Source organism: Gambusia affinis, linkage group LG20, assembly GCF_019740435.1.
Source record: "Gambusia affinis linkage group LG20, SWU_Gaff_1.0, whole genome shotgun sequence".
Classification (NCBI taxonomy): Eukaryota; Metazoa; Chordata; class Actinopteri; order Cyprinodontiformes; family Poeciliidae; genus Gambusia; species Gambusia affinis.
Genome location: NC_057887.1, coordinates 21,869,652 through 21,895,358, shown reverse-complemented (window position 1 = coordinate 21,895,358; position 25,707 = coordinate 21,869,652). Strand labels below are relative to the sequence as shown.

The 25,707-nt window shown below is 40.0% G+C and overlaps 1 protein-coding gene and 1 long non-coding RNA gene across 2 annotated transcripts; one reads left to right on the top strand and one right to left on the bottom strand.

Moving 5' to 3' along the window:
- The first annotated feature begins 534 nt into the window (after window positions 1-534).
- On the top strand, window positions 535-19,875 carry LOC122823624 (ubiquitin carboxyl-terminal hydrolase 31-like). The gene is made up of 16 exons (XM_044103440.1): window positions 535-2,066; window positions 6,018-6,155; window positions 6,237-6,325; window positions 7,291-7,383; window positions 7,893-8,028; window positions 8,233-8,395; window positions 9,690-9,870; window positions 9,956-10,067; window positions 10,140-10,234; window positions 11,401-11,478; window positions 11,622-11,751; window positions 13,132-13,251; window positions 14,608-14,833; window positions 14,912-15,070; window positions 16,277-16,429; window positions 16,526-19,875. The coding sequence occupies exons 1-16, from the start codon at window positions 1,524-1,526 to the stop codon at window positions 18,007-18,009; spliced, it is 3,900 nt and encodes a 1,299-aa protein (XP_043959375.1). The 5' UTR covers window positions 535-1,523; the 3' UTR covers window positions 18,010-19,875.
- LOC122823627 lies at window positions 7,977-25,707 on the bottom strand. The gene is made up of 4 exons (XR_006369366.1): window positions 25,629-25,707; window positions 13,121-13,263; window positions 8,203-8,403; window positions 7,977-8,064 (listed from the first exon to the last, which is right to left on the bottom strand). It is a non-coding gene; the product is annotated as an uncharacterized LOC122823627 (long non-coding RNA).

Genomic DNA, 25,707 nt, shown 5'->3' with positions numbered 1-25,707 from the left:
TTGTTCACAATCTTTGTAGTTTTACTTTCTGCTTAGAAATCACTGAAACTACCATTATCTCTTAAGTTATGTTGGAAAAGGTATATATATGTGGAAAAGTGTATCTTCTGTTTGAGTTTATTTTGTAATTGCATTATTTATCTGTATGTTTTTATATATAATTTAGTCTTTAAAATACCAGAATTTGCGCATAACTTTCTATTTTTGTCGGAAATGACATCAGTTTTATACATTAAATCAGATGTTATGATACGTTGCTTAATACTCAAACAGCATTTTTACAAAATACTGTCGTTTTTACCTTTACTTGAGTAAAAATATGTTAAAGTAGCATCTCTACTTTTACTAGAGTAGATATAATATCTTTGGGTATAAAGAGATAATTATGAGGTACTGTCTTATAATGAGTTTATTCTTTAATAATTATGACTTTGCGGTTCAATAATTACAAATTATCTTTCCTATTATTATGAAATATATTTTTCAAATGATCATACATCATTATTTCTGTTTTGTGATCGTGGGGCCTTTATGAGTAAACGATGAGAAGCTTCGTGTTTCTCCCGGGATGTTTTGCTGAGCAGGTCCAGATGTTCGGATGTTTTCCTCTGGAAGCAGCTGGCTGCTGCTCGGCTCTGTCCGGGAGGATGGAGCATCATCAGCATCACATGCTGCTGGACCTGCTCTCCTCCAACATGGACCAGTGTTTGGGCCTGACGTCAGCCGTTACCGCCCTGCCCGCCCGCAGTATCTCTGCCTACAAACTGATGATGGAGACGGGGAGCAGCGGCCTCGCAATGGAGCCCATCCGGAGGCGGAAATAAGGCGCATTCAACCGAAGACAAACACTGCACGGGCGGAAAGAGCGGGGGACAACTTTCGGATGGGGACAAGGCCGATAATCTCCACTCCTGGCCCGGGAAGCGATGCCTCTCCGCGGTCACTCGTCAGGGAGCAGCGGGCTGTGTCGCTCCGGTCCGGGGCTTCCCTAGTTTGGCAGGGAAGCCGCCTGTGATTGGACCGCTGTGGAGGTAATTTAGGGTAAATGTTTTCTAAACCATAATTTTAAAAAAGAAAAACGCACATAATGGACCTGAATCCGGAGGAAATAGTCCACCTTTAACAGGGTGGAGCTGCGGGTTAATAAATGATGAGGCATTCCGCTCGGCACTCTGATTGAGGCTGCTGTAGATGGAAATGTCCGACAGGAACTCCAGCAGTCCGATGTTGTGCCTTAACAATGGCACAGGTGCTTATTTACCGGCTGGAGTTGCTGACGGCTGCGTTCAGTCCCGGCTTTAACACCAAATACCCCGACAGTTGGCTGTTTATGCGATCCGACGCGCCGCTGCTGCCAGTGGGCTGAATCGGTTCTCATCGGGTTCTCCAGAACTGCGGGGCCTTTATGTTTCTGTGAAATATGCCCGGGCCTCGTCCAGAACAAAGTGATGGAGAGAAGATGTTGTGAGCGCACAGCGGGGAAACCTTTCTGCAATTAAGGCGCAGCAGCAGGACGAGCCATCATGTCTAAGGTGGTCAGCAGCAAGGAGAAGAAATCCTTCAGCAAGAAGCTGTTCCGGAGGAGTTCGGTCCGATCCGTGGGGAGCTTCATGAACAGAGTCCTCCGGACCCTGTCCACTCTCTCCCACTTCGGAACCGACGAGCAGGCCGCCGACGACGAGAAGGACGAGGCGGCTTTGATACCGAGCACCACCGGAGGCTCCGTCCCGTCCGACGACAGCGACTGCGGGGGTTTCCCCTTCGGGGACAAGGTGCCCGGTGTCGCCGGGCTCAAGAACCACGGCAACACCTGCTTCATGAACGCCATCCTGCAGTGCCTGAGCAACACGGAGCTGTTCGCGGAGTACCTGGCTTTGGAGCAGTTCCGGGGGGGAGAGGCGAGCAGCGGCAGCAGCGAGAAGGCGAAGCCCAACGGGGCGCCGCTGGTCCAGAAGAAGGGGAGCAGCCAGCCGCAGGAGGCGGGAGAGGTGACGGAGCAGCTGTCCGGGCTGGTCCGGGCTCTCTGGACCTTCGAGTACACACCGCAGCACAGCAGGGACTTCAAGGTAAACTTTGGGGAAAATGCAGGGGCGTTTCCAGAAAGTTTTAAAAGTGTTGTTCTGATAATAGTAGCAAAATATTGTAACGATTCTGTGTTTTAGTTCTGCTGGGTTCCATATAGTTGTTTGTGTTTGTTGTAAGTTGCATTGTGACCCGTTTTGTTATATGTAGTGTTAAGCCTTCCCCTGTCTGACTCTGCTGGCTCCCACTCACATGTGATAAGTCTGTCATGTGGGCGGGGGATCGGTGGAGCGGGAGTTCCAGGACCGGAAGTGGAGAGAGTTCAGAGGGGAGTTTAGCAGTGAAGCTATCAGTGAGCGTGCTAGTTCTGTTAGAGGCGTGAGCTGCAGCCTCCGAAATAGCAGCTCATACTTTATTCTAATAAACCCCGTTTGGCGGGACTACACCTGCGGTGTTGGCATTATTACAATATCCTCAAAAGTTTCCAAAATAAGGGTTTTGTTTTAAAAATCAGAATACTTTTCAAGTACTTTCAAGAAATATCCAGGAAGAATATTTAGATTTGGGATCATTTTCCTGTTATAAGAACATCAACACCACACTGCCAAACATTTAATGATGGTTTAATTTAAAAATAAAAGTTCACCTGCTGCCTTAAAAATTACATTTAAGTCAATAAGAAAATTAATTTTGGTTTTAACTCAGAAATTAAAGTTCATAAAGTTGATTTAACAAGAGACAATTTATCTAAACATTGTTTATTAAGTTTATTAATCTTGAATTGTGAGTTTTAACTTAATGCTGCAATTTAAACCAAATAATTATTTCACAAAATGCAAGAAAAAAAGCTCTCCTCACCCAGTTAAAGATACACATTTCTCTATTATTTTAGTCACAATATCAAGTTAAAATAACTTATTTTACTGTAGAATAATTTAACTTCTTGTTTCAAATCACATGAACCAAATTTCTGATCTGATGATGAATTTTATTGAACATCTGAATGAATTGAGCTCAGAAACATTCAGTGTGATCAGGACATTATCCTCAAGCTTTGCAAACTGTCAGCTGCATAAAAATAAACATTTGCCTTAATAACACCAGAGTCACATCAAAGTAACGCTCTTCATCTCAGGATACAAAAAACACGCCGCTAAGCATTCTGGGAAATAGTTCCCACTCCTGCCTTTTTCTTCTTTCAGTTTTAAGTGCTAACCTGTAATATTTTAATGCAGTGAACAGAAGGATTTAAGGTTTGCAGTTTACTAAATATTTGGGGTTGAACAACTTGCAGCTGTGCAACAATAACTGGAATTTTGTCCCTCTCCCTTGCCGTATTTAGCCATGAGTTTAAAGAACAGACGTGTCCAAATCTGCCTTTAAATAATAATTCATTGAATGTTTGTGGTTCTACTAACAGTGACATTAAACTTGAAGAAAAAAGTCTGGTTAATAAAAGTGTAATAATTTGTTTTGAACCTAAAAAGTTTTAATTTGTTACCTGTCAAAATCAAAATCATGCCAAGGGCTGTTAATGGCCCTCTTACCGCACTTTTGGACACCCAAATGTTTAGATGTAGCTTTAATTAAATTAAAACTATTAAGCACCAATTTTAATAATTTTACTTTGCTAAAAAAGTAAACTGAGAGTTCTTTTGAGCAGCAGTGTGGAGTTGGTTTAAAGTGTTTTATAGAGTTTTATTTAAGTCTTTATTTAATGTTCAAGCTGGAGAATTTGAACACTTTTCTCTTAAAAATCCAAAAATCTTCAGCAAGCTGCAGGACTAAAGTTGTTATTTCCGGAATCTTGCAGCTTTATTGCAGGAAAAACATGAACAACAACACAATAAAAGTCAATCTCCAAAGAGTGATGCATTTGCTTTATAAAGGCCAGGTGTTTTGTTCAGCCATGTCCCTGAGCCGCAGTTATTCACTTTAAAAACATTTCAGAAATCAAAGCTTTGCTCATCATGGGCATATTCCTTTCAGTCCTGCAGCCTATTTTCTTTCAAAAGCCCAAAAAAGATCAGAAGAAAAGCTAAACTGAAAAGGGTCATTGAGCATCAGCTTTAGTCCTGACAGTCTTACTATTTTTGGACCTTTTTTCCTCTTATTTTTCTACCTTGGTTGCCAGTCAGGGTATAAACAGCCTGACTGGATATCAGGATTTCTTTATTGTTAAAGGCAAAGGCTCTGAATATGGAGAGCCAAAAAGAAAATGAGACTTAGTTTGCAATATCTCCATAGTCAGGTTAGTAGGATTTGTATTTTTAGGTTCTCTGTTTTTGGTATTTTGGACTTTCTGTACCACCAGCTTGTCTTACACCACAAACCAGAACCGGTTCTCTGCTGTCGCCGTCCTGCAACGTTTCAATCCATATCAGTTCTGAAGACACCTGAATCAGTCGACCGAATCACGTCTAGTTCATGTCAGTTTGTCACTCAACAGTCACTGGATTCTGATACGATCCAGCAGGAACGCACGCTGCAGAAACACAACATCTATTTCTGTCTAATTTCTGGAGCAAATATCTTAGAACACTTGAAATAAGACAAAACTAACTTACAAGTAGCTTTTCAGCAAGAAATATGAGCTTGTTTTAAGTCATCAATTCCTTAATATTAATGAAAAAGTTCTAGTTCTACTGGAGCTGTTACCTAGCAACCCTAGCCAAGCCCAGCCCGTTACCTAGCAACCCAGTTATATTCTACTCATAACCTGGGAACGTTGTGTTATAAGTGTAAAAATCTGCCAGTGGAACCGGCACCAGATCCCATAAAGTCACTATTACATTTAAATTTAAGGCAAATTCTCTATAATCTTAATTTGAAATTGGTGTTTATGTTATATTTTTTCTTTGCAGACCTTTTCCTTAGCGCCAGGTTTAGTGGAGGAGCCACAGAAGTAAAGCCTGTCCTCTCCTGCTGAGGCTCTTAGTTATTTGTTTTTACCTCAGCAGTAAATAGGATCGTCCCAGAGAAGAGCTTTGCTAACACATTCAGTGTTTACTTCTCCAACATTTCACATTTGATTGGTTAGCATCACACCAAAGAAAAACAAAAGAGGTGACCGGTCTGGGCGACAGACTGCTGTTGGTTTAGTTGTCTAGTTTCTAGTTCAAATATCTTAGTACACTTGAAATAAGACAAAATGGTAACTTTATGCTCTGCATAAGACTGACATGAACATGAAGGAGTTTTCATAAAGGTTTATGACTGAAACTTTTAATGCAAAGTTGCACTGAAAGTTGAATTAAAAGTACATTAGAAGTGTCAACTTGGCATTATTCGATAACTAATGACACTTTTGGATATAGATCCAAAATGTTTAGATCTAGCTTTAATTAAATTAAAACTACTAAGCACCAATTTTAATAATTTACTATATTAAAATTATTTACTACTTAGTAAATAAGCTGCATTAGAACCTGCATTTATTTGAATGTTGTGTCATTTTTTTATTTATATTTATAAGTAACTATTCAGAAAACATAGGTGCTTGTATTAAGACAATAATTCTTTAAAATGATTTTTTTTAAGTACATGCTCCACTGGTAAATTATTTCTCTTATTTGATTTATTTATTTTGTAACATCTACTTAACCTCATAACAAGAGAAAATGTTTTGATCCAAGTGAAATAATCTGCCAGTGGAACTAGAACTTTTTTTAAATTAATATCAATGAATTATTGACCTAAAACACTCCTTTATTTTGCTTAAATGTCACTAGTAAGTTAGTTTTGTCCTACTTCAGGCAGACCAGAAATGTTTGGTAAGGTTTTGTGTTTTTGCAGTGTGAAGTTTCAGTTCGTTGTCGTTTCATTAAAAGGTTTTTCTGGAGCTCTGCTGACCTTTGAGGTTGTGCTGATTGCCGCCCCGGTCAGACTCTCTGAATATTTCATGATGGCACAAAGTCACAGGAGCCCCAGCGGGTCGCAGAGCAGGAAAGCAGCTTGTGTAAACGGCGGGTTGTTTCTCTTACTGCCGCCTGCAGAACGTGGTGTCGAAGAGCGCCCTGCAGTTCAGAGGGAACTCCCAACACGACGCCCAGGAGTTCCTCCTCTGGCTGCTCGACAGAGTCCACGAAGACCTCAACCAGATCATCCACCCGGACAGCAGACCCCCCAGCAAGGTGAGCGCGCTTTCAGGCTGCATGTGATGCTGCAGAATCTACAGAGGAATTAAACTGAACCGGTTCTGCGCTGTGTGGCAGCCGCCAGTAGAGGAGGAAGCCGTTCCTGAAGGATCTCCGCTGCCAGCGCCTGGATCTTTTGTTCAGGAACTGTTTCAGGCTCAATACAGGTGAAATCCTCACTTTTTACTATTTATTAACTCTTTATGCCCTAAGTTTCAAATCTCCGCCTGGATACTTTTGCTTATTTTAATTGTACGACGTTCTTTAAATGTCCTTTGAGTAAGATATATTTGCCTGTTTCTCCATAACCACTGGAACTGTCAACATCCAGCAAGTTATTTATTTAACAATTTACCGTATTTCATCAGAGTAAACCGTAGAAAAACACACTTCCTGCTACGAAGGGAGTGAAATTACTGTAATAACTGAATATCGGCTGGAAAGTACAACGTGTCCCCTTCCAGAAACCGTTTGAATTGTTCAGCTAGCGCAAAGTATTTCAGAGTTACTGTAAAAATGTGTCGTTGGTGACATCTTTAAGCAGATAAGGGTTAAACGTTGCTCTGCTCAAAGGAACTGAAAGAAAGATGTAAAAAAAATACTACAATAAAAAAACAACAACTCCAGCATATTACTAAGGGTTTCCCCCAGAGCATTGTTAGCCTGGCGGGTCACCAGGCTTTACTTGCCCCCCACCAGGCTAAGCATTGTTCTCTTTAATGATTTTTACATGTTTTTACATATACAGTCTACAGGAAACACATTTTATTTAGTTCAGTTCTGTATTTTATTTGTAGTTGATGTTTTATTTCCAAAATTTTCTGTCAACTTAACACTTTTTAACACAAAAACATGATGGGGCAGCTGGTGAACTGCCAGATTTCTGGCTAAAACTCTGTTAATTATTGGGATGCCAACAATTTCAATAAGATAACTAAACCATTTGTTTGGTAGAAATTATTACCAGATAAAAAGGGGAATATGGTGGCCAAATGGGTTATTAACACTATTTTTCAGATACAGAGGAGAAAAAGGTGTAAAAATAGTTATTTGTAAAAAAATTCAGGTAATTTGTCCCGGTGCTTCATAAAGCTGACCGGATCTGTTCTGGTTCTCCTGTGTGACTCTTCAGGTCTTCCCTGACTTGTCCTCACTGCCAGAAACAGAGCAACACGTTCGATCCTTTCCTCTGCATCTCACTGCCAATCCCAGTACCTCACACCCGGTAAGGACACTCTGCAGCTGGACTGGAAACGAGACAGAACCAGGCCGGTTCTGATCCTGAAAGGAAAGCCCAATTCCACAGAAGAGGAGGAGGGTCACTGAAACCCCCTAATATTCTGACTTTAATCTCAGTACTCTAAGAAGAAAGTCAGATTTTTTTTTTTCTAAGAAAGTTAGAATCAAAAAGAAAGAAACAATTCAGAGTTTAAGGTTCTTTTTTGTTCCTAATAAAAATCTTGATTTTGAGATTTAAGTCAAAATGCTAACATTATTACCACAATTCTTTTTTCTTAAATAAAAAAAGTCTTAATTGAGGAAGAAAAAGTCAGAGTTTTTGTTTTGTTTTTCTAAAATAATTCAGAATTCGGACAGTAAAATCTCTGTCTCTCAGTAGGCTGAATCCTCTTCAGTAAAATAAACGTTCTTCTGTAAAATCCAGCAGACCACGGCAGGGAAAAGCTACATTTAGACGAAGCTTTATGACTCCCAACGTCTGCCTGTGTCCTGCAGGCCTCTGTACGTGACGGTGGTGTACCAGGGGAAGTGTTCTCACTGCATGCGGGTCGGGGTGGCCGTGCCGCTGTCGGGCACCGTGTCCAGACTGCGGCAAGCTGTGGCTCAGGAGACCAAGATTCCCGCCCAACAGGTACCACCTCCTTTGGGCCACTTTACCGCCGTTATTCTGTCAAAAATAAGAGGATTTCAGAAATATGTGCTGCTGAAAGCGCGGCGTGACGTTAGAGAAATGAGGATTAGATGTTATTATTAGACGTCCGGCGGTGTTTGATGTATTATCGGTGACTGCGCCTCTTCAGCTCACACGCTGTTTGTGTCTCCTGTCACTGAGCAGATCGTCCTCACTGAGATGTACTTCGATGGCTTTCACCGCTCCTTCTGCGACGACGACGAAGACCTGGAGATCATTCAGGAGAGTGACTCCATCTTCGCTTTCGAGACGCCTGAGCTGTTCAGGCCGGAGCAGATCCGGTCCAAACGGGGTGGGACCACATCAGGTGCATTTCTGCGAATGCAAGAAGTATTCATACTAAAGCTGCGGCTAACGATTAATCGACTATTCTGACGATTAATCAGTTAATTTGATTAAAAAAACACTTACGCCTACCTTATGCAACTTTAGGAATATATTTGAAAGTGGAAGTAAAACATTCGGTTTCTTTTTTAAATAAGAAGATAAACATTTGTTTAGTCTATATTTGACCAACATTATTTCAACATCAACATGTAAAAGGTTTGACCCGTCCTGCTTCACTTAGTGTTAATACTAATTTTGACATTAATTGATTAATAAAAGGTACTTAAAACTAGATTTTTTGAACTTCAGATTTTGAACCAGGTGAAGCTGCAACTGCCACTTGAGGAGTTTAATGTAGATTATATTTAAATATACAGAAATTTTTATTTTCATCTTAAATACAGAACGTATTTTTTCGGCTCCATCACTGCTCTGTGTATGTTGTTGTGGCAGCAATTGGACTTTTTCAGTCTGAATACTCCAGTTAACGATTAATCGATTACTGAAGTTGTTGACGATTATTTCACTACTCACGATTAATCCAATTAATCGTTCCAACCTTGAATTTGATCACATTTTGGGATTTTATGTGACAAAGTGGTGTGTAGTTCTGAAGGAATGTGAAGTTAACATAAATCTGAAAAGTGTGGCATAGATTTTTACTCGGCCTTCCAGAGCCAATACTTCTTAAAAACACAAGTCTTCCCCGGTCTCTACCAGCTTTTCACATCTAGACATTGACGTTTATGCTTCTGCTTCTTTGCAAATTAGCTCTGATTGGGTCTGAACTTTGACTAGGCCATTCCAACATATAATTTACTTTTGATCTTTGCAATGTTTTTCAGCATGGAGGCCCCAGACGGATGTAGATTCAGAGCAAAATGTCTATATGTGTATATATCATATATATATACATATATTATACACACTATATTTTTTGGTATTTTAAATATAAACTTGAATACAGCAGTGATGAGCTAATGATGTCACTGCCATGAACAAACTGTTATTTTGCTTAAAATGCTTAACTTTTAACATAATAAACATTTTGCTCATTTTTAGCTGAAGAGCATTGTTTTACACCTACTTTTATGTTAATGTGTGTTTAAAAAAAATACAAAAATGTCAAATCAGAAATCTCATGAACCCACAAAAATTTAAGCCTTTAAATTTGTAGCTTTTCTGTAATGAAATACGAAACAAAAAAAAGGAGAAATTATAGATGGAGCTGTGAAATATTTTTTACAGTGCGTTTTGTTGTGTGCTGCTTTCAGGGAGCCCACATGCAAACCTCAATCAGAACAACCTGAAGTACGCAACGGACAACAACAGGATCTCCGGTCAGATCCCAGAGCCCAGCACGCCGCCTCCGAGCCCCAACAAGAACAGCGGCCAGACGGAGAAGATCGTGCTGCTGGTGTGCAACCGGGCCTGCGCCGGACAGCAGGGGCGCAGGTCCTGCACCCGTCACCTCTGGGTCACAACTTCAGCCAATCCGCTCCAAGCTTTCTAAACCTCGTTGTTCTCATGATGCCTGCAGGTTTGGGAATCCCTTTATCCTCTACTTGGAGCGCACAGTGACATGGGACACGCTGCAGACAGAAATTCTGGAGAAGATGCGGCATCTTTTGCGTCCTGGCGCCATTTTTCAAGTAAATCCATTTAGATATTAAATGCTTGTGTTTGTGCTGCTTTAATGTTGCAGTTCCTTTGACTTCCTGCAGGTGGGGCCCTTCACTTTGCGTGTGGTGGGAGTGGTGGGAATCACATACCTACTGCCTCAAGAGGAGCAGCCGCTCTGCCATCCGTCTGTGGAGAGGTAATACCATCCACCACCACAGGGGGGCAGCAGTGTATTAAATAGTTCATAACTTGGAAAAGATTAAGATGTCAAGTGGATTCACTGATTTTAAGTTTTGAGGTTGGTGCATGGATTTGATTTAAAACACAAAAAGTAAAATAAACACAAATAAAAAGCAGCAAAACTTTCAGTGAAAAAGAAAATAACTGTTGATGGAAACAACCTCAAAAGATTAAAATCAGTCAAATCTGTCTTCTTGAATGGAAATGAAACAAAGGCTGGCGGGAGAAATGTTGCACAGCACTGGAAATTCAAAAACACCTTGCAAAACAATACTTTTAATTCTGTTCTGTCGTTATTAATTACATCGATTCCCAGGGAAATAGTACATTTACACATATACAGCTATTTTCATAGGTTTTTCCCTCTTTTTGGAGACTGGATAACAGAAATGGATCTATAACTTTATATTTGTATGCCACCGAAACTCCTACAAAATGAATTACTATATAAAAATGTTTAGATACTTTCAAAATTAAACCCTTCTGTGTATCTTATAGGAATTGTTTGAGATGTCATCCATAAATTTACCTCCAAAAAACAATTATTTCTTAATCACTTGTAAACAAAGAAAAAGCAAAAACAAAACAACAACAAACACCTCTCTGAATATAAACTTGAAAACCTGTTTATCTCACTGATTAATGCATGTGATGCTTGAACTGTACTCCCATCTAGCGGTCACATTAATCTCTTAACTTTATTTTCTTGCTTACTACTTAAATTTATATAAGTTGTATTTATAATATTCAAATTCATAATTTGAATATTATAAATACAATAATATTATAGTAGCAGAAATAAAAACTAAATGATTGCAAGTGAATTTAGGCAGTAAGTGGTGAATTATTGTGTGAATTTCACTGCTTTTAAAATAAAAATTTAATTTTCTTCCATTTTTGAGTTTGAGCTAAAGCTACTGTACGGAAGCACTTTACTGCCAGAGCTGGAAAATAAATACAGGAGCAGCATCTCGTTAACGTTTTAACGAGATGCTGCTCCTGTATTTATTTCACCACTCTGGCAGTTAAACGCTTCTCTACTTCTGTAATAAAACATAAATTTGTTGAATTGTTTTTAGCAGGGGAGGATACAGTATTAACATAAAAACTATTTTCCATCAGGGCTTTCAAGTCCTGCGGCCCAGGCGGTCCACCTCATGTCAAGATTGTTGTCGAATGGGACAAGGAGACAAAAGACTAGTAAGTGGCAAACACACTCCTCATTAAGCAGCGAGCAGATGTGTGTGTGTGTGTGTGCGTGTGTGTGTGTGTGTGTGTGAGGCGCCACGCCTCCTGACTGATCTGCGCGGTCCCTGTGTGACTCTGCTGTGCCACCCCCGCAGTCTGTTCAAGAGGACGGAGGATGAGTACATCCCGGATGCGGAGAGCGTGCGTCAGGTGAAGGAGCAGCATCTGCAGCCGCAGACCTGTTCCCTGGCCCAGTGCTTACAGTTGTACACCAAAGAGGAGCAGGTAGGGCGGGCTGGCCCGGTTCACCGCCGGGACGGTACCGATGAGTACAGACAGTGCCTCTCAAAACTATTCTTAGCCACTGAACTTTTCCACGTTTTGTCACGTTGACTTACACGTGTTTATTGGGATTTTATGTAGCAGAGCAGCACAAAGTAGGACACAGTTGGGAAAATGGAAGAAAAAGAGAAATTATTTTATTTTATTTTTTAAATTAGAAATGAGTGTTGAATATTAATGTAATCCATCATTCATCATGGACGGTTCTCCAGCCCATCACAAGACACACACAAACACACACACAAACACACACGCACACACACACACACACACACACTCGTATTTTCTCATCTCATAGACTTCCATTCATTTTTTATAGACTAACTCTATCCATCACAAACCTAAAACTCAATTCATACGCTAGTCCTCAATCTAACCCCTATCCCATAAACAGCATTCCCCCCTTTGGGGGCTCAAGGAAATGTCCCCACAAAGAGCAGTGGTCCCCACAAAGAGCAGTGGTCCCCACAAAGAGCAGTGGTCCCCACAAAGAGCAGTGGTCCCCACGACTCCGTATTGCAGACAGAAATAGGTCCCCACGAAGATACAAAAACCTGGTTCGGACACACGCACACACACACACACACACACACACACACACACTCAATTCTTAAGGGTATTTTAGTCAATCGATCAATCAGTGAGAGAAATTAAAGAAGACTGGATTAAAATAAGTCTTCACACCCTTCAACTACGTACCATTTTGTCAAAACAGACCAAACCAAAAACGTGTGATTGAAGGAAAATGTTTGATTCTTTTAAAATATTTTGAAAATCAATCAAGTTTATTTGTAAAACACATTTCAGTAACAAGGCATTTCAAAGTGCTTCACATCCTAAAAACTCAAAGAAACATTAAATTTTTCCAAGTTCCATCATTACACATCAAAATATTGGTCAGTATTTCATTTGTTATGGTTCAAAAGCAACTTTAACCAGGTGGGATCTCAGACTACATTTAAAGGAACTCGGTGTTTTGGCTGTTTTTCAGTTTTCTGGAAGTTTGTGCCAGATTTGTAGAGCATAGAAGCTGAAATCTGCTTCTCCATGTTTAGTTCTGGTTCTGGATGCAGATAAGAACCAGAACCAGAAAACCTGAGCGATCTGGAAGGTTTCAGAGAAATCAGTTTGCATAATAAGCTAATGCGCTATCATGGACTTTTAGCCAGTCCAGACTTGAATAAATGGGATTTAAATAGGTGTAAGAAGAATTCAATGTTAACAAGGAGCTTCACTCCAAATCAACTGAAGTTTATCCGAGTCTTTTTGCGTGTGTTCATTGAAAGTGTGAGATATTTACGAAATATTTTACCTGACCTCCAGCTTGCCCCGGATGATGCGTGGAGATGTCCACACTGCAAGCAGCTGCAGCAGGGCAGCATCAAGCTGAGTCTGTGGACGCTGCCAGACATCCTTATACTTCACCTCAAGCGCTTCAGACAGGTACACACATCTCTGGAAGACAGATTGATTTCACTTCCAATGCCAATATCTGAGTATCAGCCGATACCAATCAGATACATAAAAACAGCATTTTTTTTTTAAACAGACATAAATGGGCTGAATTACATATTTATTTACCAATTCTTTGCCAGTACAGCACACTTTGCACCCACAGCTTCACAAGCTTGGCCAAACCTTTTCAAAACAACTTTAATTTGTTCAGTCAGTTCAATTAGAAGTAGAACAACCAATGGAAAATAATTTTTTTTTTAAAAACTGGCAAAAACTAAGTTGACTAGTTTGGTCAAATATGTAAGAAAAAAATAATAAACTGACAAATTTTCTTTCAAATGGCTCAGAAAGTGCAGTTAGGAATTCTTAATAATAATAAAGCATGACGTTAAATCAGAGCAAAGAGCACAGAATTAGATTAAATAGATCAATCAATCAATCAAGTCTATTTGTATAGCACATTTCAGCAACACGGTATTTACATCATAAAAACAAAATAAATCAACAATTGAAGCTACATTTTTCAAAATTTTGTCATTACATGTCAAAATGTTGATGAATATTTTATCAATAATGTCTCAAAAGTAATTCTAACCAACTGGGATTTTAGTACAGATTTACAAGAACTCAGTGTTTTGGCTGTTTTGCAGTTTTCAGGAAGTTTGTTCCATATTTGAGATGCATAGAAGCTGAATGCTGCTTCTCACTGTTTTGTTCTGGTTCTGGATACAACAGTTTGTTCTCGGAGCTACAGGGAGCCAGTGTAGATCTACCCTTATAGATCAGACACATTGTCACAATACCCAATCCAGATTCTTTCTCAACATCGGCACCGATACACATATTAATATCAGAACAGACAAAGCAAAAATTAGGCTCAGCTCAACATAGATGTACACAGTTAAGACAGGGTGCAACACAAACACCTACATATACATATATTCATGGTCACAATGCTTTTAGTATGGATGCAACAGCAGAATTTGTGATACGGAGATAAGGAGTCCAAATACGTGAAAACTGCCCTTTAACAGAGTGAAGAGAGCAGGTGAATTATTCCAAAGGACGAGTTTGGCCAAGATGTTTTGGAAGGAGTTTTATCTCTGATCCAGGACAAAAAGATGTTGTAGGTGAGAATGCCATGAAGCCTACCAGAACCAGGACTAACTCTACTGTCCCTGCATCCCAAGACTAACGAGAGTCAAGGCAACTCCAAATATGTCGCTCAGATCTGTCAGGACGTCCAACCAACACATCTGAGTCAATGAATATATGAACCCGGTGCTGACTTGCATTTAAGACAGGTAGTTGTTTAAAATTATTGTTCACGTTTGTGTCTGTCAGGATGGAGATCGGCGCGTGAAGATGCAGAACATGGTGAAGTTCCCTCTCACAGGCATGGACATGGCGCCACACATGGTGAAGAGGAGCCAGAGCAGCTGGAGTCTCCCGTCCCACTGGTCGCCGTGGAGACGGCCCTACGGCATGGGCCGGGACCCTGAGGACTACCTGTACGACCTGTACGCCGTGTGCAACCATCACGGCACCATGCAGGGGGGGCACTACACAGGTAGGCGCGGCCGGGCCGCAGCGATGGCTTCAGTGACTCCATTTTGTATAAAACATCTTCCTTCTTTGCGGCTTGCAGCTTACTGTAAGAACTCCATTGATGGCCAGTGGTATTGCTTCGACGACAGTGACGTTCATCCCATTTCTGAAGACGATGTGTGCAAGCAGACGGGTTACATCCTGTTTTATCAAAGACGAGCAACCATCCCGTCCTGGTCTGCCAACAGCTCAGTTGGAGGTAACTTGTAGAAAGATCTCGTTCCATCAAGCGAGGCTGAAACTTTCTGATATAAATACTGAACTGACTGAATGAAACAGGCTCTGCTGCACAGTTATTTCAATGCAACTGCATAAAAAATCCTGGCAAAATGTGGAATCGCAACTAAGTCAGCTGTTTTTAGGGTTGAATCATGATCCATCGATTGCTGAAATAATCATTAACTAATTTAGCCAACGGTTAATTGTTGAAACTGGAGCACAGAGACTCATAAAAAAGGACATTTGCTAAAACAACAACACAGTCAGAGCAGTAATTAAACCAAAGTTGTTCAAAAAAATAAAACACCTTTGCATTAAAGATAAAAACACCATTGTCTGTAAATATGTTCTAATAAAAAAAAACTCCTCAAAGTGACAGAATTTTAGTTTCAACCAGTTCAAATTCTGTGAAAAAAAAAATATATATATATGTGTATATATATATATATATATATATATATATATATATATATATATATATATATATATATATATATATATATATATATATATATATATATATATATATATATATATATATCTCCAATTATTAAACAGTTAAACCAAATAATAACAGGTTATCACTACACTGTATGGTACAAGCAGAAATGGCTGAATCTTTCACATAAGTACTACAATTGATCAAGTGTTCATTAAATTAATTCTGTTATTGTATTTTAGGTAATAAAATGTTTATTTTCTTATTTTAAAAGGTAACTTAATTACTTGTTATTTTTCACGCATTTGTAATCTTGCATAAAAATGCTTAAGTAGTTAAATGAAAAACCTGTAGAACGTGCCAGTTTTTTTATCTGCCAGTAATCGATTGGTTAAATGATTACTAAAATAATCGTTAGCTGCAAACAAAACAAACCATCATCCTCTAAGTACTTCCTGTTGTCTTCTTTGTGGTTTTTGGCAGTAGTAACATCTAGTTGTTGATCACTTGACCAGTGCGATGCGAAAAGTGTTTCCATTGCAGTTTTGCGAAGTACATCTATTTTGATATGCCAAAAAAGTATTTTCAAAATTGGCGAATTTAAATTTAAATTTTATGGTTAATGGAAACTTGCACATCGACACCATGCTGGGGCCTTAACTCTTCCAACGGAAAAGTAGAAGAAAATCCAAATTTTACATGTTATTTTTTTATTTGGTTTTATTCGCTGTCTGCTTTGACCTTCAGGTTCCACCAGCTCTTCTCTGTGTGAGCACTGGATCAGTCGGCTGATGGGAAGCCGTCCTCCCAGCCAGGCCTCGTCTGGATCCTCCAGACGCACCTCTCTGGCATCTCTGTCCGAGTCCGCCGAGTTCGCCGGGGAACGGAGTGAGGACGATGGTGAGGAGCCCAGACTTTCTCTGGACACATCTCTGATGCTTCTGAGCATTGTGTTTCTATAAACCGAAATTTGACGGTTGTGTTTTCACCATGCAGGCCTTTCGACCCGACCAGCCGTCAGAGGCATGCAGAGGCAAACGTTCTCGTCACGATCGTCTATTGCCAGCCCTCTTGTTCTGAGTGAAAATGGCACAAAGCCATCCTGGTCTCACTCAGCCAAGCTCCAGCTCCGCTCCAACTCTCCCTCACGCTTCTCCCTGGAGTCTCATTCCTCTCCGACTCTGGAACGGATCGGAGAGGTGGTTGATATCCAGCCGACAACCCCGAGTTTCACCGGTTCACCTAAGCCAGAGAAAATGTCTGGAGGGAAGTCAGCCCTCGCTGCATTGGACACTAATGTGGGAACTAAGAGGCTAATAGAGCAGGGGCGCTTCAAGTCTGTGGTACAGGCAGAGCAGAGGAGCTCGAACCCAACAGGGGAAAACAATAACGCAGAGCAGGTAAGTCCTCGACATGGAATACCCCCAAAGGAGGTGAAGCAAAGAAATGGGAGTGCAGAAAGTGTTGGCATCAAAAGGACCTCAGGCAAGACCGGGTTGGACGGTGAAAGAAGTCCCAGGAAACGGCCTCCCACTTCCTCAACGTCCTCCAGCTCCCTTTCCCCTGCGTCTCCAGCCATCGACAAGTCGCCGTCTCGAACTCAGTCCAAGAGCGCAGTATCTGCGTCAAACCCCAAGGACAAAAGCTCTGCGCCGCCTAAAACAAGCAAGGGAGGTTCCTCAAGAACAGCAACACCTTCCAAGAAAACATCTTCACAGACCACAGAGTCATTACATCCTGAAGCGCAGCAGAGGAAGAGCGGCTCTCCACAGACCTCACAGCCCCAGAAGAGGGCATCAACTAGAGAGGGGAGCGAGAAAAACTCAGCTGGGGAAAGGACTCGAGTAGCAGACAGAAGCACTAGTCGGGAGTCTTCGCGGGCGAGTGCCGTGTCGGATAGGAAGGTCAGCCATGGGGGGGCTTCCTCCAGGCTGAGTGCGGCGAGTCGAGCTGAAGGCAGGTCAGGTAGAGCTGTGGAGGAGAGGCCAGCGGGCCGGAGCTCCAGCAGCAGCTCCTCTATGACTAGCCTCAGATCCTCAAGCGTTGGGGTTTCCTCCACCAGTTCAGCTCCGTCATCAAGGGGACCACGAGGGACCAGCAAGACGGAAGACAAAGGTCTGTCCTTCTTCAAAACCGCTCTGAGACCCAAGGAGAACCGCAAACCAGGCGAGACCGCGAAATCGGACGCAAAAGCAATCTCAGAAGAAAGTGGCGGGGACACAACCCAGCGTGCAGCAAGCAAGAAAGTTCAGAATGCGGGTTCAGAACTGCACAGTTCAGCCAAAGATAAGGAATCCTCTAAAGTATCCGGTGCAGCTAAAAACTCTCTGCTGCCCTCTGCAAAATCCAAGCTCCCTGAAACGCAAACCTCGTCTCCAGCTGCCATGAAGGACCCGGCAAAGAAAGAGGCGGCTAAAAAGACACTGCAGTCCAGGAAGATCCCAATCAATTCCTCACAAAGTAGCCAGAGGTCCAAGTGATTCCTTAAAAGTCTGATAAGTCTTTCTGGTGCAGCTTTGAGGAGTTTTCCTTTCCTTACCCTCCGTCAAACATCTTTTAAAACTTTTCAGCGCTCACTGAATACCAGCTGCCGTAGAGGACGCGTCCCTGAAAATTTATTTAGGAATGGATTTTAAACTAAAGCACTTTGTATGGATTGCATTGATTTTAAATAATATTACAGTGTATTGTAAATACGCATGGACATGTATGGAAATGATTGCCTTGTTCTGTCTGTAGCACTGTTGGGAGAGGAACGTCTCCGTCGGAGCTGAAAGTGAAAAGTGACTTTGCACACGAAGGAAAGCAGACACAATGGCTGAAACATGTTCGCCACCAAAGGAGGTTTATGGAGATTTTCAACATGCTGATGCAGTGAATAATTTTCTGAAATCACTTTGTACTGCTCTCCTTCAGTATCGAGAGCCATACGTCAACAACAGACATCAGTGCCTCAGATAATCAGTAGAAATATTTACCCAAAACCGTTAAACTTGCAGAAATTTGTAATTGAATATATTGATATTTACTAAGCACTGAACCTGTAATTTTAAGTAAAAACACAACTAAGCCTATTTAACCTGAACTACTGTTTACATATGCTCTTTGGTGTAGAAACTCTGCAGCAGCCTTTAAGATGCGTTTTATTTTTCCGTCCAGCCAAAAATCGTTGAGAGGCTGAGAAGAGGCGCCACAGATGTTGACCAATCAGAAAGCTGGGTTTGCAGCGGCTCTTAATGCTTCGTTTACAGGTGGTAACCAGTAAGTAGGGCTGGGCGATACAGCTTAGAAATACCCAATTTTTCGCGTTCCAGATACAATTTCAATAAATTCTTTCTCACTTTATTTTCTAAAAAAGACAGAAAACATTTTCATAAAGTGGCTTTTTATTTCAGTCATCCCTTCTACGAGTTGTACGACGGAAAATTAGAGCGAGTTTATGAGAATTTTTGTTTAATTATGAGAATATAGTCAGAATATTGGAAATATAAAGGAGCAATTTTGCTAGAAGAACATCAAAAATATGAGAAAAAGTTGTTTTAATAAGTAAAAAGCTTATAATGTTACATGTCCAATCAAACTTGGACATGTATATTTTATCGTAGACATGACCTGAATTCAAAGTCCAAATAAATAGAAGTTGTCAAACAAAATGGCTGCTAACATTACTCTTAACTATGGATTCCCAAGGAAGGCAGTGGTGGGAAAAAACACAGATTTTCCAAAAATTTTATCCTCTTAAAACCTAAAATTTGATGAATGGACAGAATGTATTTATCGCCCAGCTCTACCCATTTCTGCTCAGACATCTCATCTGTCGCCACCTCTGCTGGCTGCTGAAACTGACCTGAGATGCCCATGATTGTCATGAGCATCCGCCTCTTCAAACTGCCAGACATCTCAGAACATTCCTCTCAGATCAACACAGGGTTAATGTAAAGAACAACCACACAAAAAAATAAATCAACACCACCTCACGCAACAGAACAACACATCCAAAGACAGCTGGGATGGCTCTGTTGAACACCATAACTGTACATAGAGCGAGCGCTATGGTGTGTTTTAGTCAGCACATCCTCTCTTCATCACAGCTTGTGCACATTTTTAGCTTGAGAGTAGTTCAGCACCACTGTGTTAACAGAGGCAGAGAAGAGTTCATAGTTCTCCAAGTGTATGGCAGTTGTTGCATGATACATTGCTTATGCATGCACCCAACTATGCAAGCAGATTCAATGAGTATGTAGAAGTGCTACTCTTGGATGTGTATTTTTCTTTGTAAATGTAGAGTTCTCAGAGAGCATGTGAAGGCATCCTCTATTAAAGCTTTGTTTGCACATTCCTCCAAAGTAAAACACGTTTTTGTATGAATGATAAGTATTGCTTATTCGCCCTCTCAAAGTAAATCGGCTCACATGCAAATGAATCTCCTCTCTACTGTATTCATTTGTGTCACATTTTGTCCCTCAGTGCTGCACTTTTTTTTTTTTTTTTTTTTTTTTTTTTTTTTTTAACAGCCTTCAACATGAGTTGAGCAACAAAAACGGGGCCGTCTGCAGCCGGCTGTAGTGTCTGCTTTCATGTTTCATAGTTTGGGGTTTGCAGCGAAGAGTTTGGAGCTTTTTATTTAACCTGATCGACTTTGACAGGCCGGGAATACTTAAGGCAAGCACTTAACCAAGCTGCCTTCAGCTTAGGTCTGAGGGTAAAAAATAGGGGTGCAATATTTATAGCATTGTTCTAATTTTTAAAATTTTTTACTAAAGCAACCATTTGATCATTTGGATCAGAGAAATAAAAGATATGCATCTTAACATAACTTTTCAGTAACTTTATGAGCAGTAACATTTACTGTCGGCATATTTCAAAAGTTTAAACAAAAACATCATGGTTTCCTTGTAAACATAATAAACTATATATATACACACACACACACACACACACACACACACACACACAAAGAATGACGTGCGGTGAGGTTCATAGCTTGTGAGGCACTGACTTAATCATAATCATATTTACAAATATAGACCCCTTGCATGTTATTGTTTACATAAGGAAATTTTGCGCATGCGGACAACGCTGGAGGAGAAAAACACTACGTCATGCATAGCTAATTCCGTTAACTCAATCGAACTTGGACATGTAGATATTATTAATTTCGTGCTGTGCTCCGCAGCAAAGGGAAAAGCCGTTGAAGTACAACTCAAAACCACTTCTTTCTCGCTCTCTGTATTAGCGCAGTGCAGACTCGTTGCCATAGCGACTGACAACAGCACAAAAAAACCCCAAAACAAAACAAGAAAACACTCAAATATTTCCCACACAAAGAGCAGAACATTCAGTCTGTTTGATTGCTGTGGTAAGAGGAGAAAACTATAAATATATCGCTGCACTTGACTTTACTGTATGGCTAGCTCGCTGCTACTGTCTCTTACTCTGCAGTTGTGGAGTCACAATGTCTGGATCACGAGCGCCCCCTGCCATGAGGCAAGAGAACTGCCTATGAAATTTTATATAAATGTTTTTTAACCATTTTATTGGCGACGTGCAGACAGGAAGAACATGCTCTCATAGATTGGCAGCCAGTGCAGTTAGCCAGAGGTTGATCAATTCCAGGTGAGGCTCAGTTCGCTGCACTTCCGAGCGTTTGAATGGGAAAATTCGAACATTCAGCAATTTTTAAGAAAAAATAATCAGAATTTGTTAAGCTACATAAAAAATACGTACTCTATAGTACAAAACCACAAGGTGAAAATAGTAGTATAAATAATTTTATCATTATATATTATTTTTCCATGATGACAGGTGAGGCAATTCCAGTCCTCAGGCCCCCTGTTCTGCATATTTTAGATGTGCCTCTATTATTATTTTGCCTCTATTTCACAACAGCTGAGCCAAAATATTGCATTACCTCTTCTGCAGACATCAAGTATTGCAGAAGGCTGTAAATCATAGATTCAATGCAGGTGTGTGGCAGCAGGGAAACACCTGAAGCATGCAGAGCAGGCAGGTGTGAGGACCGGAATCAAGAAACACTGTATTAAAGTAACAATTGGGTTAACTTAGTTTAACATACACAATTTTCCATTATTGTAGGCAACTGCATACAATACATTATGAGCAACTGCCCATTTGGTTCATGCCAAGAACCCCCATGCTGGTTGTTTAAACATTTTTAGGAGTAAACAACAATCAAGCTAGCTATCTGTTAAGCCTGCGACAGACTGGCGACCTGTCCAGGGTGACCCCGCCTCTCGCCCGGGACGCAGCTGGAGATAGGCACCAGCAACCCTCCCGACCCCATTAGGGAAGAAGGGTGTTCAGATAATGGATGGATGGATGGATGGATATCTGTTAAGCTAGCAGTTCACGCTAAGCCCTAAACCCTTACATTTAAGGCTAAATTTGAGCCTTACATTTTTACAGCCCTGGGTTCCCCAAGTATTATTTTCTGACTCAAATTATGTTTGAAAATGTGAGAAACAGAACAGAGAAAAACAAAACTTTTAGAGGAAACTCATGTCTTAAAAAAAACGCAAATAAATCCTTGCAAATTGGTTTTGACAGGACATTCAGCCACCTTGAAGAACCTCCTACCTCTGGATTTTACTTTAGATTAAATGGTTAAAAGTCAGCAGGGATTTATGTGAAAGGCTGTGTTGGTTTATGATTCATTATGAGAAATGTTTAAGCACAGCAAATAGCTAAAATCCACAACTATTTGAGACTCCCTCCAAAACATTTACAACTGCTTTTTTTAATCGTTCGAACAGCAAATATAGCTTAATGTGCATTAACATACAGAGTGGAGACAGTTTGAGCAAAACAAACCACAGGCGTCCTTATTTCTGCTCTTGGGTAAACAGCCAAACAGCAATAATGTAGTGTTCAGTTAAATATTTTGAGATGAGAGTTGGTTTAAGAAGGCAGAAAGGATTCTGTTTGGAGAATCAAACTGGTAATTTATTAAACTTTCTGCTCGAAACAGATTCAGTCATTTTCAAACAACTCCAGTATCAAAAATGTCTCTCAAAAAACCTCTTTAGATCAGACTGGCTGTCACATGGGTCCTCATGGATCAGGGAATACCTACTATATTTAAGACACTGACTGCTTACAGCAACACCACAGAACCCCACTTCTGCACATAAACAGACACTGGTATCTTGACAATATTTGCTTAGCTTTTCTTCAGCAGGTAAAATACTGGACTTGAACTGTATTTTTATAAAGTTAAGGAGGGTTGATTTCAGCAGGGAGATGAAAAACGGCTTTAAATTGATTTTGGGGACTAAATCAGGACGTTATCTTGAGTGCCTGGTGGCTGCAGTGTGCTAACGTTGTGGGTAAACACCAATACATGCAGTAGTTATTACTGTAGACTTCTCTCTGACACAACTTTGAATCCTTTTCGATGCTGGTCATTTCAAAACTTTGCAGTTTTAGTTATTCTGTTCCCAACTTTTTGTTGGTGATGTTTTTTACTGACTTGAATTTGTGCCTGTCAGGTAGAACTGCCAGCAAGAAGTCACTTTTGATTACGTCAGGCTTAATAATCTGCCAAATTATTTAGAGTAAACTGATCCAAATGGGTATCAGAACAACAATACATGAGAATATTGCATAATATTGTTTTGGGGAAAAATAATATACAATGAAAAGTAATTATATGTAATATCTAAGTATTTTTGTGACTGCTTAATTTACTTAGTGGCAAAAAAATTAATTGATACCCACACAGATACTAAATGAAAGTTGCGAAGGCAGGAAACTGACCTGAAGTTGAACTTTTTTATGTTCAAATAATAAAAATCTGTCTAAATGTTTGGAGGTATCTTTTTACACAAACGCATGTATTCTTATGTTGATTTTTACATTTCTATCCATAAGATGTCTTCCTTTCAGGAAGTTGTAGTGGTTGCAGCGATTTATTAATGTAATAAAATTGTTTAACAAAACTGGCAATTAAATGTAATTTTTGTGACTTGTAGGACTTGTCGGTGGTTTATCCAGCATATTATTTCTACACTTCTCACTACAGCCTCTTGGTGGTGCTTGGTTTTAGACTGAGTGTCCAAAGAGACCAAAAACTATTAGTTTAAAGACAAATAAAGAAAATTTGGATGTCTTTTTGCTTCTCATAAATGGCCTTTACGTTGAACCTACTGGATGGTTATTTATTGCGCCGCCAGATCTAATGCTGTCACAAAAGCAGATGACGCGTTATTAAACTACAGCACCATCATTTATTTAGAGCTGATTCAATTGTGGCGTTATTAGTTTGGCCTGAGGCTGAGAGCGTTAAGAGTTAATGTCGCCTGTTTGTCTTTGTATGCTTGTAATTTGGTGTAACTGTCGTCGGTTTCCAGGGTTTCACCCTCTCACTCTCTCATCTCTCAGTCAGAAAAGTGATGAGAATTTAAAAACCGCCCTTGGTGTGAAGGAGGCTGCAATATGCTCCTTTAACACGTAACGGCACGCTGCTGAGCTTTATAAAGACAAATGTGAGACAACTCCTCAAATAACATACATGTTTGGTTTTAGCTAGAAAATCTAGAGACTGCAACCTGGCAGAGAGTTGCTCTGAAAGCCAGCCAGCCTCCTCCGGTGTTGAAATCAATAATCATTTGCCAATTGTATCAGTTCCAAGAGAGCATCATTAGGAAGACCTCTGAGGAGAATTCAGCGACTGCTTTCAATATTTAACACACAAAGCCTGAAATTACTCTTCTTGACTCCTGAATAAAGCATCCAACTTGCTGAATGAGTTTACATGCCAGATTAATGCGCTCGATGCGGCGTAGAAAAACAATCTAATTGTATTGATTGGTTTAATTTTGGTCTCCCTTGGGGCCAAATTCAATCCTTGACGCTGAGGCAACTTCTCCAGCTGAGGACAGAAGAAGAAGAAAAGCAAGATCTTCCTTTTCATCTCTGCTTGAATGGATCAGAGCGTTTATAGAGTAAAGGTGACACAAAGAGTAGTAACTCACCAACAACTGAACCTTAATATTCATATTGGGGAACATTGCATCATTAAAACCGATAGCTCACTGCAATGCTGCAAAAAATATTTGCCCCTCCTTTCTTTCCCTGTTTTTGGTGACTAGCTGTGTTTACCTTACAAATGTGTGGAAAAACTTTGTCAATATTCCACTAACGTAAAAGAAAAAATACAATTTTGCAATTCTGGTGTTTCCATTAAATAAGAGACACAATTAAAATTCATAAAATAAGTCATTAAAAACCATGCAGCCACTTCCTGTCGTCTTCTTTGTGGTTTCCATCAGTAGTAACATCAAGTTGTGACTTGTGTGATGACAAAAAGTATTTCCATTAGATTTGCAAAATAAATCAATTCCAATATGCGGAAATAACTCATCCTAGCAACAAAACTTTTTATGAAAAATTAGTTTTTTTTCTAAATTAGAACCAGACTAAAGAGTTTTGTTTCCCCATTATGAGTCTCTCTGAGATAAAATGTTACTTCCAATAGATTTATTTTTTATGAGGGTTTGTATTGCATTTAAGTAATTCTTCCATTTTGGAATATTTTTCATGTGATGTTAATCTAGGGCGTAAAGGGAAATGTAAGAGTATTTAAAGCCTCAAGCACTTAAATTCTATATCTTTTTCTTCAAGCACACATGAAAGATATGAGTCGACAGCAGAGATGGAAAAAATCAAAAGGCATATTGAAGTAGATAGTCTAAACACTTAAATTTTATGGATCAGTTTAAATGTTATTACCAAGTTTTAAAAGCTTGAGAAATTTAGCATTTCACAACTTTGAATCATTTTTCTTAAATGCTTTTCTTCAGTAGATAGCTGCAGTCAAATAGAGACCAGGTTCAAACTAACTTATATTAAACTGCAAATTAATCTGCCCTCATTCAAATGACAGAGAATTTACATCACAATTAGACTTAATTTACCAATAATGATAATTACATTTTAGACACAGAAAACCTAAAAATCCTAAAAATGTGAAACCAGATATATCACAATCATCTTTTAAACTGCTCTTCAAAACAGAAATACATTTGACACAAAAGTCCCTGCTGGACCCAAAGACTGTCTAACACAGAAAGAAACTTACCATCAATAATGACATCGAACCAAACGTAACAGCCAAGTCGATTGTTTTCAGCAGCAGGACTTCAGCTTTATGCAGAAAC